The sequence below is a fragment of the Oncorhynchus masou genome, chromosome 2, assembly GCF_036934945.1.
Source record: "Oncorhynchus masou masou isolate Uvic2021 chromosome 2, UVic_Omas_1.1, whole genome shotgun sequence".
Lineage (NCBI taxonomy): Eukaryota > Metazoa > Chordata > Actinopteri > Salmoniformes > Salmonidae > Oncorhynchus > Oncorhynchus masou.
In genome coordinates, this window is record NC_088213.1 from 18543576 (window position 1) to 18563731 (window position 20156).

Below are 20156 nucleotides of genomic sequence, written 5' to 3' on the forward strand. Positions count from 1 at the left end.
GGAGAGAGAGAAGGAAGATGGGAGAGGGAGAAGGGAGTTAGAGGGAAGGGAGGTAGAAGGGAGAGAGAGGAGAGAGAAGGGAGTTAGAGGAGAGAGAGAAGGAAGAGAGGAGAGGGAGAAGGGAGTTAGACGGAAGGGAGGGAGAAGGGAGAGAGAGGAGAGAGAGAAGGGAGAGAGAGGAGAGAGAGAGGAATAGAGTAGAGGGAGAAGAGAGTTAGAGAGAAGGGAGGGAGAAGGGACAGAGAGGAGAGAGAGAAGGGAGTTAGAGGAGAGAGAGAAGGAAGAGAGGAGAGGGAGAAGGGAGTTAGAGGGAAGGGAGGTAGAAGGGAGAGAGATGAGAGAGAGGAGAGAGAGAAGGAATAGAGGAGAGGGAGAAGGGAGTTAGAGAGAAGGGAGGGGGAAGGGACAGAGTGGAGAGAGAGAAGGGACAGAGTGGAGAGAGAGAAGGGAGAGAGAGGAGAGAGAGAAGGAATAGAGGAGAGGGAGAAGGGAGTTAGAGAGAAGGGAGGGAGAAGGAATAGAGGAGAGGGAGAAGGGAGTTAGAGAGAAGGGAGGGAGAAGGGACAGAGAGGAGAGAGAGAAGGGAGTTAGAGGAGAGAGAGAAGGAATAGAGGAGAGGGAGAAGGGAGTTAGAGAGAAGGGAGGGAGAAGGGACAGAGAGGAGAGAGAGAAGGGAGTTAGAGGAGAGAGAGAAGGAATAGAGGAGAGGGAGAAGGGAGTTAGAGAGAAGGAAGGGAGAAGGGAGAGAGTGGAGAGAGAGAAGGGAGAGAGAGGAGAGAGAGAGAAGGAATAGAGGAGAGGGAGAAGGGAGTTAGAGAGAAGGGAGGGAGAAGGGACAGAGAGGAGAAAGAGAAGGGAGTTAGAGGAGAGAGAGAAGGAATAGAGGAGAGGGAGAAGGGAGTTAGAGAGAAGGAAGGGAGAAGGGAGAGAGTGGAGAGAGAGAAGGGAGAGAGAGGAGAGAGAGAAGGAATAGAGGAGAGGGAGAAGGGAGTTAGAGAGAAGGGAGGGAGGGAGAAGGGAGAGAGAGGAGAGAGAGAAGGGAGAGAGAGGAGAGAGAGAAGGAATAGAGGAGAGGGAGAAGGTGAGTTAGAGAGAAGGGAGGGAGAAGGGACAGAGAGGAGAGAGAGAAGGGAGAGAAGGAAGAGAGGAGAGGGAGAAGGTGAGTTAGAGAGAAGGGAGGGAGAAGGGACAGAGAGGAGAGAGAGGAGAGAGAGAAGGAAGAGAGGAGAGGGAGAAGGGAGTTAGAGAGAAGGGAGAGCGAAAGGAGAGCGAGACATGTGGAAATAGAAAATGAAAGTGAAAAGAAACAGAGAGAGAGTAAGAGAAGCGCTGATGTTGAATGTAGTTTAGAGATTTCTTTACGCCTTAATCCCACATGAATAGGAAAGATTGGCACCATCTAATTCTATCTAATTAGAGGCTGCTAATCTTTGCCACAGAGGGTTCAGAATATGAACTCAGCTGGAGTTTAGACTACTTTTAAGAGATGTAGATGAATAATTTGGAGTTTAACTAAGCCTTAATTGTGATTTTATAACTGACAACTGATTTTCCGGAAATTAAGCATTGTCTTGGACTAAAAAGCAATAGAAATTCTGTATGGAAAACTGACCCGGAATTTCCTGTTTGGCACTTTTCACCCTACAGAGCCGAGCCAAGCTGTACTGTAGCCTGTTACACATCCACCAGACTTGGATCCACTGGAACAGAGCTGGACAGGACAATGTGAAAAGATCCAAATATCCAGTGCAGTACAGTTTGGGTTGGCCCAATAGTGTTAGAAGGGTACTGTATATCTCTTAAAATGCTATGGCCAGATTAATGCAGGGGCTGAAGCCTCTGGCCCAGGCCCGTAGGGGGCTCAAGAGGCAAAAGAGAAGGAAATACAATATTGTCCTCTAGCCAGCTCTGTCTCTGTCAAACCGTCTGGTTTCACAGCACCTGAAAAGGGGACTTGAATGGAAGCCTATTGCAGGTGCAGGAAAATCTCTCGCTCCATTTTCAGCATATAGCATAACATTTAGAATTTCTGCCCCACAGTTAAGATTTAAAAGGGATTTGAAATCCATAGTGTAGTTCGTAGAGCATGGCACTTGCAACGCCAGGGTTGTGGGTTCAATTCCCAAAAGGGACCAGAATGTATGGATTCAATACTGTAAGTTGCTCTGGCTAAGAGTGTCTGCTAAATGAATGAAATACAATTAAGTCTGATGATGGGGTCACTCACTTGTGACACATCCCCTGGTGGTAGCCAGCATCCTCTGTTGAGTAGTATCCTGGGGCGCAGGTCTGAACACACCTCCACTCTTGCTGCAGGTGATCTCTGGCACACTGGATACACTCCTCCTTACCTGGACCTGCAACAACACACAGCAACAGTTCCAAACAGAAAAGGACGGGTCCATCTTTCGCCCAGTGGGTGAGTTGTATCATTATTTGGTTAATAATATGGTCCTCAAGGAAACAAATTGTCTGGTGGGTAAGAAATTCCTGGGCTGATCAACATATAAGAAATTGATACAATTTATTTGGAATTGAAGCCAGATACACACCTTTAGGAAAATGTCTGGCTTGTTTTGGGGACGAACAATCCCTTTAATGCACCCCCTCTTTCTCTGTCTCTCATTACAATCAGTGCTAGGGCCTTGGTTGAGAGGTGAACCACTAATTCAGCTCCTCTACTACAGTAATAAGCGTCTCTCTCTACTGGGTGTTTTGAGGCTAAATTCACTTGTTCCACAGACATGCACACACACACATTCTAATCCCTCAGCTTTCTCTCCCCACAGCTCTGTCTGGCTCTGTCTGTCAATACTACTGTCTCAGGGCAACGCCAGAGCCTCGCCTGCTAAATGTCAACTGCGGCCGACGGCCTAACCCCAGGACACAGCGCTCATAATTAGGGGACCATTTCATTAATGTAAATCAATGAGCGAATTGACTTAAATCTGACACCCATGTAGATCACAGACGTGAGATGTCGACGCCGTGCCGAAAGTAATGATCACGATAAGCAGAACTGGCAAGCAACCTTTTAGTTGGCAAATGAAGTTGTAATTGGTTGTGAAATGATGGTGTTGTCCTGTCTTTGGACCACAGCACAGGTTACAATCCAAGTGCCAGTGCAGTACATTTATATTTGTTGGATGACATGAAAATACAGGTCTTTGACCTCGCACACAAGTGTCTCTGCCAGGAGGCTGAAACTTGGCCAAATGACAGTGCCTTCAGAACGTTTAAACCACTTGACTTATTCAACATTTTGTAGCCTGAAATCAAAATTGATTGAATAGATTTTTTTTCTCGCCCATCTACACACAAAACCCCATAATAACAAAGTGAAAATATGATTTTAGACATTTTTGCAAATGTATTCAATTAAATACATAAATATCTCATTTACATGACTTTTCACACCCCTGAGTCAACACTTTGTAGAAGCACCTTTGGTGGCGATTACAGCTGTGAGTCGTCTTGGGTTTGTCTGTATCAGCTTTGAGTCGTCTTGGGTTTGTCTGTATCAGCTTTGAGCCGTCTTGGGTTTGTCTGTATCAGCTTTGAGTCGTCTTGGGTTTGTTTGTATCAGCTTTACACATATGGATTTGGGGATTTTTTTCCCATTCTTCCTTTTCTCAAACTCTGTTAAGTTAAATGGGGAGCAACGGTGAACAGCAATCTTCAAGTTTTCCACAGATTTTCAATGGGATTCAAGTCTGGGCTTTGACTGGACATCTCAATGACTTTGACATTCTTGTTATGAAGCCTTTCCAGCGTTGCTTCGGCTGTATGCTTGGTGTTTTCCTGTTGAAACGTAACGCCCCCAGTCTAAGGTCATTTGCTCTCTGAAGCAGGTTCTCATCAAGGATTTGCCTGTATTTGGCTCTTCACCAGTCTCCCAGTTCATGCCGCTGAAAAGCATCCCCATAGTATGATGCTGCCACCACCATGCAAGGCGGTAGGGATTGTGTTAGACAGGTGATGAGCTGTGCCTGGTTCTCTCCAGATGTAGCGCGGTGCATTCATGCAAAAGAGTACATTTTTGTCTCATCAGACCACAGAATCTTTTGCTTATGATCCCAGAGTCTTACATGGGCCTTTTTGCAAACTCCAGGTGTTCTGTCATGTACCCTTTTCTCAGGAGTGGCTTCTGTCTGGCCACCGTCCCAGAAAACCCAGATTGGTGAAGTATGGAGACTGTTGTCCTTCTGGCAGGTTCTCCCATCTAAGCCAAGGAACTCTGTAGGGTTCTAAGTCACCTCCCTGACCAAGGTCCTTCTTGCTTGGTTGCTTAGCTTGGTCAGACAGCCAGTGATGGAAACCAGTGTGCTCTTGGAAACTTTCAACATTCCAGAAATAGTTTTTTACCCTTCCCCAGATATATGCCTCATCACAATTCTACCTCAGAGATCGACAGACAGTTCCTTGGACTTCATGGTGTAGTTTCTGCTCTGACTGTCATAGCAAAGGGGTGTGAATACTTATGTAAATGAGATATTTCTGTATTTCATTTTCAATAAAACATGTTTAAAAACATGTTTTATTATTATGGGGTCATTATGCGGTATTGTGTGCAGATGGGTGAGAAAATTCAGGTTGTAACACAACAAAATGTGGAATAAGTCAAGGGGTATGAATGCTTTCTGAAGGCGCTGTGTGTGCTGGAGTATGGGAGATGTTCTCACCAGAACAAGCCGGTATGACAGTGTGACACAGCAAAGTCACTCTGACACTATGACCTCCATATATGGGTCATATAGACCGTTGACATTTGAGCCTGACATTCATTAATAGTTCAACGTTAAGAGGACCATTGAGTGAAACAATGCAAACATTTACTATTGGCATTGAGTGTAATACTCAAAAATGCATTCCAGAAACCTGTCACGGAACCTATGACTGGTGGCTTCACACACGCACACACACACACACACACACACACACACACACACACACACACACACACACACACACACACACACACACACACACACACACACACACACACACACACACACACACACACACACACACACACACACACACACACACACACACACACACACACACACACACACACACACACACACACACACACACACACACACACACACACACTTCATCTGTCCTTTTAAAACATTTTACAAAAAGGCTCAGTGCCATTACCCTCTCAAGAGGAGAGTGCCGGAGTATTGCAAACAGGGATGCCAATATTTTTTACTCCTATCTTTATGAGAACAGGAGGTGTGACGGACACCGACCTATGCAGGTAGAGCAGGAGGTGTGATGGACACTGACCTGTGCAGGTAGAGCAGGAGGTGTGACAGGGACACTGACCTGCAGGTAGAGCAGGAGGTGTGACAGGGACACTGACCTGTGCAGGTAGAGCAGGAGGTGTGACGGACACCGACCTGTGCAGGTAGAGCAGGAGGTGTGATGGACACTGACCTGTGCAGGTAGAGCAGGAGGTGTGACAGGGACACTGACCTGCAGGTAGAGCAGGAGGTGTGACAGGGACACTGACCTGCAGGTAGAGCAGGAGGTGTGACAGGGACACTGACCTGTGCAGGTAGAGCAGGAGGTGTGACAGGGACACTGACCTGCAGGTAGTGCAGGAGGTGTGACAGGGACACTGACCTGTGCAAGTAGAGCAGGAGGTGTGACAGGGACACTGACCTGTGCAGGTAGAGCAGGAGGTGTGACAGGGGCACTGACCTGTGCAGGTAGAGCAGGAGGTGTGACAGGGAGACTGACCTGCAGGTAGAGCAGGAGGTGTGACAGGGACACTGACCTGTGCAGGTAGAGCAGGAGGTGTGAAAGGGACAATGACCTGTGCAGGTAGAGCAGGAGGTGTGACAGGAACACTGACCTGCAGGTAGAGCAGGAGGTGTGACAGGGACACTGACCTGTGCAGGTAGAGCAATAGGTCTGACAGGGACACTGACCTGTGCAGGTAGAGCAGGAGGTGTGACTGGGACACTGACCTGTGCAGGTAGAGCAGGAGGTGTGACTGGGACACTGACCTGTGCAGGTAGAGCAGGAGGTGTGACAGGGACACTGACCTGTGCAGGTAGAGCAGGAGGTGTGAAAGGGACACTGACCTGTGCAGGTAGAGCAGGAGGTGTGACAGGGACACTGACCTGTGCAGGTAGAGCAGGATGTGTGACAGGGACACTGACCTGTGCAGGTAGAGCAGGAGGTGTGAAAGGGACACTGACCTGTGCAGGTAGAGCAGGAGGTGTGACAGGGACACTGACCTGTGCAGGTAGAGCAGGATGTGTGACAGGGACACTGACCTGCAGGTAGAGCAGGAGGTGTGATGGACACTGACCTGTGCAGGTAGAGCAGGAGGTGTGACAGGGACACTGACCTGCAGGTAGAGCAGGAGGTGTGACAGGGACACTGACCTGCAGGTAGAGCAGGAGGTGTGACAGGGACACTGACCTGTGCAGGTAGAGCAGGAGGTGTGACAGGGACACCGACCTGTGCAGGTAGAGCAGGAGGTGTGACGGACACCGACCTGTGCAGTTAGAGCAGGAGGTGTGATGGACACTGACCTGTGCAGGTAGAGCAGGAGGTGTGACAGGGACACTGACCTGTGCAGGTAGAGCAGGAGGTGTGACAGGGACTACACTTCATCTCCTCCAGATGAAAGAAGGTTCCGTTGGCACACTCTGGTACACAGGTCATCCCCGCCAGACTGCACACACACACACACACACACACACACACACACACACACACACACACACACACACACACACACACACACACACACACACACACACACACACACACACACACACACACACACACACACACACACACACAAAAACACGCTTATATTCTCAACATGACATTTTTCATCAGTGACATTCCCTAAAGAGATTACATGTAGTTTACCTGTAGCCGTCGTTACAGGCAGTACACCTGTCTGAGTCCCGCAGACACTTCATACAGTTCTCATGACACCTCAGACATTTCCTCTGAACTGGGGAGAGGGAGGGAGGGAGGGAGGGAAATGAAGGAAGGAAGGAAGGAAGGAAGGAAGGAAGGAAGGAAGGAAGGAAGGAAGGAAGGAAGGAAGGAAGGAAGGAAGGAAGGAAGGAAGGAAGGAAGGAAGGGGAGGTAGAGGGGGCAGATGGGAAGGGAACGTGAGAAATAAATATAGTTATCCATTTTTAACTCAGTATAGTTCTTAGAGGACTGCTCATTCAACCACCAAAACCAAACACACAAACAACCATGAAACCAACTTTCACAGGCTCTCAGTCTCTCTGTCTCTCTCTTTCTGTCTCCCTCTTTCTGTCTCTCTCTCTCGCTCTCTCTCAGTCTCTCTGTCTCTCTTTCCCTGTCTCTCTCTCTCTGTCGCCCTCTTTCTGTCTCCCTCTTTGTGTCTCTCTCTGTCTCCCTCTTTCTGTCTCTCCCCCTCTCTCTCCCTCTCTAAGTCTCTCTCTGTCTCTCTCTCTTTCTCTCAGTCTCCCTCTCTCAATTCAAGGGGCTTTATGAAACACATCTTAACATTGCCAAAGCAAGTGAAGTAGATAATATACAAAAGTGAAATAAACTATAAAAATGAACAGTAAACATTACACTCACAGACGTTCCAAAATAATAAAGAAATGACAAATGTCATATTATATATATATATATATATATATATATATATATATATATATATATATATATATATATATATATATATATATATATATATATATATATACAGTGGGGCAAAAAAGTATTTAATCAGCCACCAATTGTGCAAGTTCTCCCACTTAAAAAGATGAGAGAGGCCTGTAATTTTCATCACAGGTACACTTCAACTATGACAGACAAAATGAGAAAAAGAAATCCAGAAAATCACATTGTGGGATTTTTAATTAATTTATTTGCAAATTATGGTGGAAAATAAGTATTTGATCACCTACAAACAAGCAAGATTTCTGGCTCTCACAGACCTGCAACTTCTTCTTTAAGGGGCGGCAGGGTAGCCTAGTGGTTAGAGCGTTGGACTAGTAACCGAAAGGTTGCAAGTTCGAATCCCTGAGCTGACAAGGTACAAATCTGTCATTCTGCCCCTGGACAGGCAGTTAACCCACTGTTCCTAGGCCGTCATTGAAAATAAGAATTTGTTCTTAACTGACTTGCCTAAAATTAAAAAAAATAATAAATTTAAGAGGCTCCTCTGTCCTCCACTCGTTACCTGTATTTATGGCACCTGTTTGAACTTGTTGTCAGTATAAAAGACACCTGTCCACAGCTGAAACAGTCACACTCCAAACTCCACTATGGCCAAGACCAAAGAGTTGTCAAAGGACACCAGAAACAAAATTGTAGACCTGCACCAGGCTGGGAAGACTGAATCTGCAATAGGTAAGCAGCTTGGTTTGAAGAAATCAACTGTGGGAGCAATTATTAGGAAATGGAAGACATACAAGACCACTGATAATCTCCCTCGATCTGGGGCTCCACGCAAGATCTCACCCCATTGGGTCAAAAGGATCACAAGAACGGTTAGCAAAAATCCCAGAACCACACGGGGGGACCTAGTGAATGACCTGCAGAGAGCTGGGACCAAAGTAACAAAGCCTACCATGATGAAAATGACAGGCCTCTCTCATATTTTTAAGTGGGAGAACTTGCACAATTGGTGGCTGACTAAATACTTTTTGCCCCACTGTATACAGTGTTGTAACGATGTACAAATGGTTAATGTACAAAAGGGAAAATAAATAAGCATAACTATGGGTTGTATTTACAATGGTGTTTGGTCTTCATTGGTTGACCTTTTCTTGTGGAAACAGGTCACACCTCTTGCTGCTGTGATGGCACACTGTGGAATTTCACCCAGTAGATATGGGAGTTTATCAAAATTGGGTTTGTTTTCGAATTCATTGTGCATTTGTGTAATTTGAGTGAAATATGTGTCTCTAATATGGACATACATTTGGCAGGAGGTTAGGAATTGCATCTCAGTTTCCACCTCATTTTATGGGCAGTGTTCACATAGCTGGTCTCCTCTTGAGGGTCAGGTCTGCCTACGGCAACCTTTCTCAATAGCAAGGCAATGCTCACTGAGTATGTACATAGTCAAAGCTTTACTTAAGCTTGGGTCAGTCACAGTGGTCAGGTATTCTGCCGCTGTGTACTCTCTGTTTAGGGCCAAATAGCATTCTAGTTTGCTCTGTTTTTTTGTCAATTCTTTCCAATGTGTCAAGTAATTATCTTTTTGTTTTCTCATCATTTGGTTGGGTCTAATTGTGTTGCTGTCCTGGGGCTCTGTGGGGTATGATTGTGTTTGTGAATAGAGCCCCAGGACCAGCTTGCTTAGGGGACTCTTCTCCAGGTCCATCTCTCTGTAGGTGATGGCTTCGTTATGGAAGGTTTGGGAATCGCTTCCTTTTAGGTGGTTATAGAATTTAACGGCTCTTTTCTGTATTTTGATAATTAGCAGCTATTGGCCTAATTCTGCTCTGCATGCATTATTTGGTGTTCTATGTTGTACACGGAGGAGAGTTCTGCAGAATTCTGCGTGCAGAGTCTCAATTTGATGTTTGTCCCATTTTGTGAGTTCTTGGTTGGTGAGCGGACCCCAGTTCTCACAACCATAAAGGGCAATGGGTTCTATGACTGATTCAAGTATTTTTAACCAGATCCTAATTGGTATGACAAATTTTATGTTCCTTTTGATGGCATAGAATGCCCTTCTTGCCTTGTCTTTCAGATCGTTCACAGCTTTGTGGAAGTTACCTGTGGCGCTGATGTTTAGGCCAAGGTATGTATAGTTTTTTGTGTGCTCTAGGGCAACGGTGTCTAGATGGAATTTGTATTTGTGGTCCTGGCAAATTGACCTTTTTTTGTTATTTTGGTCTTAGTGAGATTCACTGTCAGGGCCCAGATCTGACAGAATCTGTGCAGAATATCTCGGTGCTTCTGTAGGCCCTCCATGGTTTGTGACAGAAGCACCAGATCATCAGCAAACATTAGACATTTGACTTCAGATTAATAGTAGGGTGAGGCCAGGTGCTGCAGACTTTTCTAGTGCCCACGCCAATTCGTTGATATATATGTTGAAGAGGGTGGGGCTTAAGCTGCATCCCTGTCTCACCCCACGGCCCTGTGGGAAGAAATGTGTGTGTTTTTACCTATTTAACCGCACACTTGTTGTTTGTTTACTTGGATTTTATAGTGTCATATGTTTTTCCCCCAACACCACTTTCCATCAATTTGAATAGCAGACCCTCGTGCCAAATTGAGTCGAAGGCTTTTTTGAAATCAACAAAGCATGTGTAACGGCTCTCGTCGAAAGGAGTGGACCAAAGCGCAGCGTGGAAAGTTTTCATGGTTTTATTTTCAAAAAACACTCAAACAAAATAACAAAAGTGAAAACGAAAGCGCACAGTTCTGTCAGGTACAGGCACTAAACAGAAAACAAAAAGATCCCACAAAACCCAAAAGGAAAATGACAACATATATGTGATCCCCAATCAGAGACAACGATAGACAGCTGCCTCTGATTGGGAACCACACACACACGGCCAAAAACAAAGAAATAGAAAACATAGACTTTCCCACCCGAGTCACACCCTGACCTAACCAAACATAGAGAATAAAAAGGATCTCTAAGGTCAGGGCGTGACAGCATGAGAAGACTTTGCTTTTGTTTTGTTTTGTTAGTTTGTCAATTGGGGTGTGCAGGGTGAATACGTGGTCTGTCGTATGATAATTTGGTAAAAAGCCAATTTCACATTTGTTCAGTACATTGTTTTCACTGAGGAAATGTACAAGTCTGCTGTTAATGATAATGCAGAGGATTTTCCCAAGGTTTCTGTTGACGCATATCCCATTGGGATCAAATTTGTCTCCACTTTTGTGGATTGGGGTGATCAGTCCTTGGATCCAAATATTGGGGAAGATGCCAGAGCTAAGGATGATGTTAAAGAGTTTTAGTGTAGCCAATTGGAATTTGTTGTCTGTATATTTGATCATTTCATTGAGGATATTATCAACACCACAGGACTTTTTGGGTTGGAGGGTTTTTATTTTGTCCTGTAGTTCATTCAAGGTAATTGGAGAATCCAGTGGGTTCTGCTAGTCTTTAATAGTTGATTCTAAGATTTGTATTTGATCATGTATATGTTTTTGCTGTTTGTTCTTTGTTATAGAGCCAAGAAGATTGGAGAAGTGGTTTACCCATACATCTGCATTTTGGATAGATAATTCTTTGTGTTGTTGTTTGTTTAGTGTGTTCCAATTTTCCCAGAAGTGGCTAGAGTCTATGGATTCTGTGTATTTCTGTAATGTTTTAGTGATTCACCATAGTGAAGGCGTAGACTCAGGTTTTCCAGGTCTCTATGTTTTTGGTTGGACAGGTTTCTCAACTACTTTCTTAGATTTTTGCATTCTTCATCAAATCATTTGTCATTGTTGTTCATTTTCTTTGGTTTTCTATTTGAGATTTTATGACTTGATAGGGAACCTGAGAGGTCAAATATACTGTTAAGGTTTTCTACTGCCAAGTTTACACCTTCACTATTACAGTGGAACGATTTGTCCAGGAAATTGTCTAAAAGGGATTGAATTTGTTGTTGACTATTAGTTTTTTTTGTAGGTTTCCAAACTACATTCCTTCCATCTATAGCATTTCTTAATATTACTCAGTTCCTTTGGCTTTGATGCCTCATGATTGAGTATTGCTCTGTTCAAGTAGACTGTGATTTTGCTGTAGTCTGATAGGGGTGACAGTGGGCTGACTGTGAACGCTCTGAGAGACTCTGGGTTGAGGTCAGTGATAAAGTAGTCTACAGTACTACTGCCAAGAGATGAGCTATAGGTGTACCTACCATAGGAGTCCCCTCGAAGCCTACCATTGACTATGTACACACCCAACATGCAACAGAGCTGCAGGAGTTGTGACCCGTTTTTGTTGGTTATGTTGTCACAGTTGTGCCTAGAGGGGTATATGGGGGAGGGAATGCTGTCACCTCCAGGCAGGTGTTTGTCCCCCTGTGTGCTGAGGGTGTCAGGTTCTTGTCCGGTTATGGCATTTAGGTCACCTCTGTCTGTCTGTCTGTCTGTCTGTCTGTCTGTCTGTCTGTCTGTCTGTCTGTCTCTCTCTCTCTCTCTCTCCTGTCCAACAGCATAAAACAACCTCCGTAAATGAGCCTGCAACCCAGTTTCAGCCATTTCACACACACACACACACACACACACACACACACACACACACACACACACACACACACACACACACACACACACACACACACACACACACACACACACACACACACACACACACACACACACACACACACACGGTCAGACTGGGACAAAAGATCAGCCCTGGGATTTCTAACACACCGGCCCAGTCCTCCATTATTAGCCAGATAATGATCATTTTGTGCAAAAAAAAACAAAAAAGTTTAGACAGGCCGACTGGGCTAACAACGGACCAGCCTATCTGGTCCTGCACACACACACACAGTATGGCTGAAAAACAGATGAGAGAGGCTCTGTGAGTGCTCTGTACGTCAGAGGGTATCTCAGGTTATGACAGATGACGTCAATGCGTGCTCGACTGTGTGTGTGTGCGTGCGTGTGTGTGTGCGTCCATGCGTGTGTGTCATTCACAAATCAACACATGAACCCACTCCACCGTACTCAGTTAATCCCTGACGTCCAGGAGAACAGGCAGCGTGGGAGTTGAACATTGACCTGTTGTGTGGTCACGCAAAAACCTCATCACATCAACCTTTTTGAGACGCAAATCATTCCCTTATTTCCTTCTATAAAAAATATCTTCACACACTCAATCTAACTGTTACTATGTTACTAAGCAGATTCTACGTCAATACAACGCTATTACTACAGCTATTACCGTGTAGTTAAATAGGTATGAGGGCCACTTAAAGTAAAGTAGTACATTGTTTCTTCTTGGAGAGATAACACTAATAGCTTAAATTATATTTTTTGTATATATATATATATATATATATATATATATATATATAAATTTTTTTTTACCGTAATTTAACTAGGCAAGTCAGTTATTTACTATGACAGCCTACCCCGGCCAAACCCGGACGACGCTGGGCCAATTGTGCCCCGCCCTATGGGAATCCCAATCACGGCCGGATGTGATACAGTTATTTAGGGCTTAGTTAGTTAGGGTAAACTGATCCTAGATCTGTGGTTAGTTAGGGTAAACTGATCCTTTTAGACAACTTCTACCAAGATCTCTTTTATTTTCCTAACCATTTCTCTTCACAGTAACATCACTAGCAGCAGAGTTACAGTAAACATGTCCTAGATCTGTGGTTAGTTTGAGGAAACTGATCCTAGATCTGTGGTTAGTTTGGGGAAACTGATCCTAGATCTGTGGTTAGTTTGAGGAAACTGATCCTAGATCTGTGGTTAGTTTGGGGAAACTGATCCTAGATCTGTGGTTAGTTTGGGGAAACTGATCCTAGATCTGTGGTTAGTTTGGGGAAACTGATCCTTGATCTGTGGTTAGGCACAACTTTTTCAAGCAACTCCACTTGACTTACTGTCGTCAGTGAAGTACCCAGCAGGGCAGGTCTCAGAGCAGGTCGTGTTGAGGGGGTTGAAGTAGAGCCCCCTGCGACAGGAGCGACACTCGGTGGGGGTGCGTCCCACACACCTCTCACAGCCCTTGTGACAGCGTCGACACCTCCTGGCCTCCAAGTTATCGTAGAAGCCCAGCGGACAGTGGCTCACACACGTCCTGTCATGGATTGATTGATGAGTTCTAATTACAGTAAATTTAGTTGATAATACAGTAAAACACACATTAGCCGATTTGTAGAGACTGGATGAATGGATGGATGAATGGATGCATGAACGAATGGATTTATTCATTCAAAAGGACCTATTTCCCATATTCTCGATCTGTTCATTATGTGAAATGTAACCTCTCTGCAAGTTGGCAATTGTTTATTTTACTGTTTTATCTAATCAATTAAATTGATTAATGAATTTCACATAAACAACAGATCAAGTAAATGGGGAAAAAGACTAGTTGAATGAATTAGTCAGAAAGACTACAACATCATAAAAAGAGGGCAAGTAGATTTCATGTCTAATTCATTATTCCTATATTATCTTCATTATTCCTCTCCTGTAATCTTCTATTAGAAGTATTATGGTAGCACTGTTTTATGGTACAGAAATGACCTGAGATTTGTTAGGAAATAAAGAGGTATCAAATGGTACTTTCTGGTATTTAATTCAAAGAATTTCACACAATTGGTAAGTACCTGGTACCAAATGGTGGCGATGTGTTCTTTGGTTGGAGTATCAATTAAACAAGTCAGTGTTCTTAGGTTATTACTGTGTAAAAACTCTCGCTCCCTCCCTTCGGTCTCAACGTAGACTTTGATCTGAAGCCATTCTAGTGGTTTTTGTGATTTTGCTATTGTTAATGTTTGTAGGCTTATGTAGCCGAATTGTATCTATGATCGTACGCTATCCATTTATGTTTTTTATATGCTATTTTAATATATGAGAATTACCGAATGATATCAGGCCGCACCTGGCCATGATTACAGACACCTGTGTGTCTTTTGACACTACATAAATGAGTCATCCCGCAGTGTTTGTGATTATACCCTGATGAAGACAGCTTGTCTGTCCAAACGTTGGACATACATTTTTTTGCATCTGAGCTCCTAGAGCACATGACTCTCCTTTATTTTTATAAGTATTATTGTGTAATTACCATTTTACAATGTAATTTCTAAGTAAATACCAGATAATTTCGAAGTAAATACCAGGTCAATTCTGTACCGTAAAATAAAGAGCTACAGAAGTAATACAGGTTTTCTGAATAAGAATGGACACAGTCAAAATGCTTCCACTCCTCAACATGCTCCCATTCCTCAACATGCTCCCATTCCTCAACATGCTTCCACTCCTCAACATGCTTCCATTCCTCAACATGCTCCCATTCCTCAACATGCTTCCACTCCTCAACATGCTCCCATTCCTCAACATGCTCCCATTCCTCAACATGCTTCCATCCCTCAACATGCTCCCATTCCTCAACATGCTCCCATTCCTCAACATGCTTCCATCCCTCAACATGCTCCCATTCCTCAACATGCTCCCATTCCTCAACATGCTTCCATCCCTCAACATGCTCCCATCCTCAACATGCTCCCATTCCTCAACATGCTTCCATTCCTCAACATGCTTCCATTCCTCAACATGCTCCCATTCCTCAACATGCTCCCATTCCTCAACATGCTCCCATTCCTCAACATGCTTCCATCCCAACATGCTCCTCAACATGCTCCCATTCCTCAACATGCTTCCATTCCTCAACATGCTCCCATTCCTCAACATGCTTCCACTCCTCAACATGCTCCCATTCCTCAACATGCTCCCATTCCTCAACATGCTTCCATCCTCAACATGCTCCCATTCCTCAACATGCCCCATTCCTCAACATGCTCCCATTCCTCAACATGCTCCATTCCTCAACATGCTCCCATTCCTCAACATGCTTCCATTCCTCAACATGCTCCCATTCCTCAACATGCTCCCATTCCTCAACATGCTCCCATTCCTCAACATGCTCCCATTCCTCAACATGCTTCCATTCCTCAACATGCTCCCATTCCTCAACATGCTCCCATTCCTCAACATGCTCCCATACCTCAACATGCTTCCATTCCTCAACATGCTCCCATTCCTCAACATGCTTCCATTCCTCAACATGCTCCCATTCCTCAACATGCTTCCATTCCTCAACATGCTCCCATTCCTCAACATGCTCCCATTCCTCAACATGCTTCCATTCCTCAACATGCTTCCATTCCTCAACATGCTCCCATTCCTCAACATGCTTCCATTCCTCAACATGCTCCCATTCCTCAACATGCTCCCACTCCTCAACATGCTCCCACTCCTCAACATGCTTCCATTCCTCAACATGCTCCCATTCCTCAACATGCTCCCATTCCTCAACATGCTCCCATTCCTCAACATGCTCCCATTCCTCAACATGCTCCCATTCCTCAACATGCTCCCATTCCTCAACATGCTCCCATTCCTCAACATGCTCCCATTCCTCAACATGCTCCCATTCCTCAACATGCTTTCTCAACATGCTCCCACTCCTCAACATGCTCCCATTCCTCAACATGCTCCCATTCCTCAACATGCTCCCATTCCTCAACATGCTCCCATTCCCCAACATGCTCCCATTCCTCAACATGCTCCCATTCCCCAACATGCTCCAATTCCTCAACATGCTCCCATTCCTCAACATGCTCCCATTCCTCAACATGCTCCCATTCCTCAACATGCTCCCATTCCTCAACATGCTCCCATTCCTCAACATGCTCCCATTCCCCAACATGCTCCCATTCCTCAACATGCTTCAACTCTTCAAAATGCTTCCACTCCTCAACATGCTCCCACTCCCCAACATGCTCCAACTCTTCAAAATGCTCCCACTCAAAATGCTCCCACTCTTCAAAATTCCCTCCTGTCAACATGCTCCCCTTGTTCAGGCAGCGTTCGGCGGTCACATGCTTTCTAGCATCGCCGCTCCATTTTTCAACCATTTGTTTTGTCTTGTTCCCTGCAAATTCATGCTCCCATCATGCTTCCACTCAACATGCTCCCATTCCCCATCCCCAACATGCTCCCATTCCTCAACATGCTCCCACTCCTCAACATGCTCCCATTCCTCAACATGCTCCCATTCCTCAACATGCTCCCATTCCTCAACATGCTCCCACTCCTCAACATGCTCCCATTCCTCAACATGCTCCCATTCCTCAACATGCTCCCATTCCTCAACATGCTCCCATTCCTCAACATGCTCCCATTCCTCAACATGCTCCCATTCCTCAACATGCTCCCATTCCCCAACATGCTCCAATTCCTCAACATGCTTCAACTCTTCAAAATGCTTCCACTCCTCAACATGCTCCCACTCCCCAACATGCTCCAACTCTTCAAAATGCTCCCACTCTTCAAAATGCTCCCACTCTTCAAAATTCTCCCACCCTTTAAAATGCTCCTGTCACGACTTCCGCCGAAGTCGGCTCCTCTCCTTGTTCAGGCAGCGTTCAGCGGTCGACGTCACAGGCTTTCTAGCAATCGCCGCTCCATTTTTCATGTATCCATTTGTTTTGTCTTGTTCCCTGCACACCTGGTTTTCATACCCCAATCAATTCATATGTATTTATTCCTCTGTTCCCCATCATGACTTTGTATAGGATTGTTTGTGTTACGTGTATTTTGATATTGTGGATATTGTTCCGCGCATTACTTTTTGTCTATGTTCCGTGTTTTGGGCACATTTTATGTTATTTTGTGCTGTCATTTTGACCGGAATAAAAAGTGTGCCTGTTCATTACACTCTGCTCTCCTGCACCTGACTTCACCTCCAATACACACTCCTAACAGCTCCCACTCTTCAAAATTCTCCCACTCTTCAACATGCTCTCATTCCTCAACATGCTATTGTGCCTTCCTGTCTTGATGTTGAGCAGAAACAGAACAATACATAATTACTGAGTTTGAATCCGATATGATCAGAGTCACAGCACAGATAAAAGAGGAAACCAAGATGGGTCACAAATCTGAAGCATCCGGTGGGGGCTTCCACTCATCACCAAATATGAGAGGAAGTCCAGTGGTAGACAGAGGGAGAAGATGGAGTGAGATGGACCGGGCCATTCCACAAATTTTCTCATACTGTATATGAAACATTCAGCGGTTCCTATTGTTCCATCTTGGGTTAGTTAAATGTATCTTTGGTCCCAGTCTGTTTGTTTACCTGCCTGTCTTGAGGCTGCCCAGGCTGTAGTGGATACAGTTCAGACAGTGGTCAGGATCTGGCCCGTCACAGCCCTGGTCCCCACACTCACTGTGGCAGGGCCCTGAGAGGGTTTACAGAGAATACACACACACACACACGCACACACGCACGCACGCACGCACGCACGCACACACACACACACACACACACACACACACACACACACACACACACACGCACACACACACACACACACACACACACACACACGCACACACACACACACGCACAAAAGCAAGCACACACACGCACAAAGGCAAAGGTACACACAAAACACACACACACACAGAGGTTAGAAGGAGGTTGAGTTGTGTTGTCGGACTACAGTGTTGTAACAGTTCAGAGCGAACAGTTTATGGCAGAGCCTCTCCTACCGCTGTACTCCTCCTCTTCCTCCTCCTGGTGCTTGAGGACCTCCGGGGGTGGTTCGGGCCCGTTGGGGTCCCGGCTGGGGGTTGGGATCTCAAGCATCCTGGAGCGAGAGTGCTGGCTCCCGTGAGACTGGTACGGGTGCCCCGAGGTGCCATAAAGGACCAGCGTCCACTCTTTCAGTTTACCTAGAACAAGGAGAAGAAATCTCCATAAAAACACAGTATGAAGAGATCACTGTGTTTGTGTGTGTGTTTTCTTACCCAGCACCTCTGGGTTGCGTAGAGATGAGGGAGAGTCTATGATCTCCAGGATCCACTGGCCCTCTGCCCTCTCCCCCCAGCAGTGAACAGTCATGAACTCCCAGTTCCTAAAACCTTCATTAGAGTTATCAAACAACCTGAAGAGAGAGAGGGAGCGAGAGAGAAAGTAAGTCATTTCTCAACTTCTAAGGCAATTAAATTCTGTTTCACAGCGCAAACAGACAAATCTTAACGCCTTTGTACTTTCTCAGCCCCCCTGAAGAAAAATATTGAATTATTCAAAGAGGCTAATTGAAGAGAAATGTAAACACTGGCTGCTTTAAAGCTAACCGCGACAGGAGATAATATCACATCAATGGGCTCACAGTGGCTTCAGCTCTCGGTGGCATGTGGTGAGGTCTGGTGTGGCTGCTACTGTGTTGGTGTGATTGGGAATAATGTTTGTACACGCTATCAGGAGGTTTCAGGAAGCTGTTTTGGTTACTCTACAGCTGTGTTTAAAGGGGCAATCTGGGATTGGTACATTCCATTTAGGACGTCACATTAACGATACAGCCATTGATTCTTGAAGAACATCACTTAGTTGAGAGTGGTTACATTTGTCTAGCTCCATCCCTCAGCTGTTTCCACCAAAAGGTTTGGTAAACAGATTGCCCCTTTACAGGAGAGGAACAGAGAAAGGACATCAGTGCCCTGGGGTTGGTCGAGCAGTTAGCACTGACATCATTGACATCACACCTTCCCTGAGAGCTAAACTAACTGTCACTCACAGAGTGACAGTCTACTGTTGGCTAGGATGGTTGAACATTATGAATATACAAAATAAAGGGAGAAAAAAGGACATCCAACCTTTGGTATATCTGTCACCCAGCCTGTATAATTATACTGATGAAACAACTGGGAATCTGAACAGCAGCCGAGCCAGCAGGTTTCTGCATCTATACGTGAGAAAGAGCCCCGCATCGGCACCAGAGCCAACTGTCAGAGGAGGGTGTGACATATTCCAACAACTAGCTGCTGAACAGGTGTACTAGAATGGATTTTCAAGGGCTATCTGTCTGTCTGTGTTTGTGCCACATGCTGCATGGAGGGAGTTCATGTCCAAGGGGCTAACTCTCTTCAGCGGTGTGTGCGTGTCTCTTTGAACTATTGTAGCTAGCAGTTTGAATAAAGCTACAAAATCTCTCTCTCCCTCTTCTTTCTTCCCCTCTCTCTCGCCCTCCCTCTCCCTCTTCTCTCTTCCACTCTCTCCTTCTCCCACTTCTTTCTTCCCATCTCTCTCCCCCTTTTTTCTTCCCCTCTCTCTCTCTCCCCCTTATTTCTTCCTCTCTCTCTCTCTCCCCCCTCTTTCTTCCCCTCTCTCTCTCTCCCCCTTCTTTCTTCCCCTCTCTCACCCTCTCCCCCTTCTTTCTTCCCCTCTCTCTCCCTCTCCCCCTTCTTCCCCTCTCTCTCTCTCTCCCCCCTTCTTTCTTCCCCTCTCTCACCCTCTCCCCCTTCTTTCTTCCCCTCTCTCTCTCCCTCTCCACCTTCTTTCTTCCCATCTCTCTCCCTCTCCCCCTTCTTTCTTCCCATCTCTCTCCCTCTCCCCCTTCTTTCTTCCCCCCCTCTTCTCCTCTCCCCCTTCTTTCTTCCCATCTCCCCCTCTCCCCCTTCTTTCTTCCCCTCTC

General features: G+C 45.5%; 2 protein-coding genes across 2 annotated transcripts in view; both read right to left on the minus strand.

Annotated features, from left to right (window-relative positions):
- LOC135556224 (proprotein convertase subtilisin/kexin type 6-like) overlaps window positions 1–18734 on the minus strand; it is a 30156-nt gene extending 11422 nt beyond the window's left edge. Inside the window, exons 1-7 of the mRNA XM_064989239.1 lie at window positions 18490–18734; window positions 18232–18414; window positions 17816–17918; window positions 13551–13747; window positions 6901–6988; window positions 6594–6697; window positions 2228–2357 (exon numbers count right to left, since the gene is read on the minus strand). Coding sequence (XP_064845311.1) covers window positions 2228–2357; window positions 6594–6697; window positions 6901–6988; window positions 13551–13747; window positions 17816–17918; window positions 18232–18414; window positions 18490–18664 — 980 coding nt within the window. The 5' untranslated portion in view covers window positions 18665–18734. The remainder of the gene's footprint in view (window positions 1–2227; window positions 2358–6593; window positions 6698–6900; window positions 6989–13550; window positions 13748–17815; window positions 17919–18231; window positions 18415–18489) is intronic.
- A 116-nt stretch (window positions 18735–18850) lies between these two features.
- The window catches only part of LOC135552681 (uncharacterized), a 3364-nt gene continuing 2058 nt past the window's right edge, over window positions 18851–20156 (minus strand). The window contains exon 4 of the mRNA XM_064984451.1: window positions 18851–18903. Coding sequence (XP_064840523.1) covers window positions 18851–18903 — 53 coding nt within the window. The remainder of the gene's footprint in view (window positions 18904–20156) is intronic.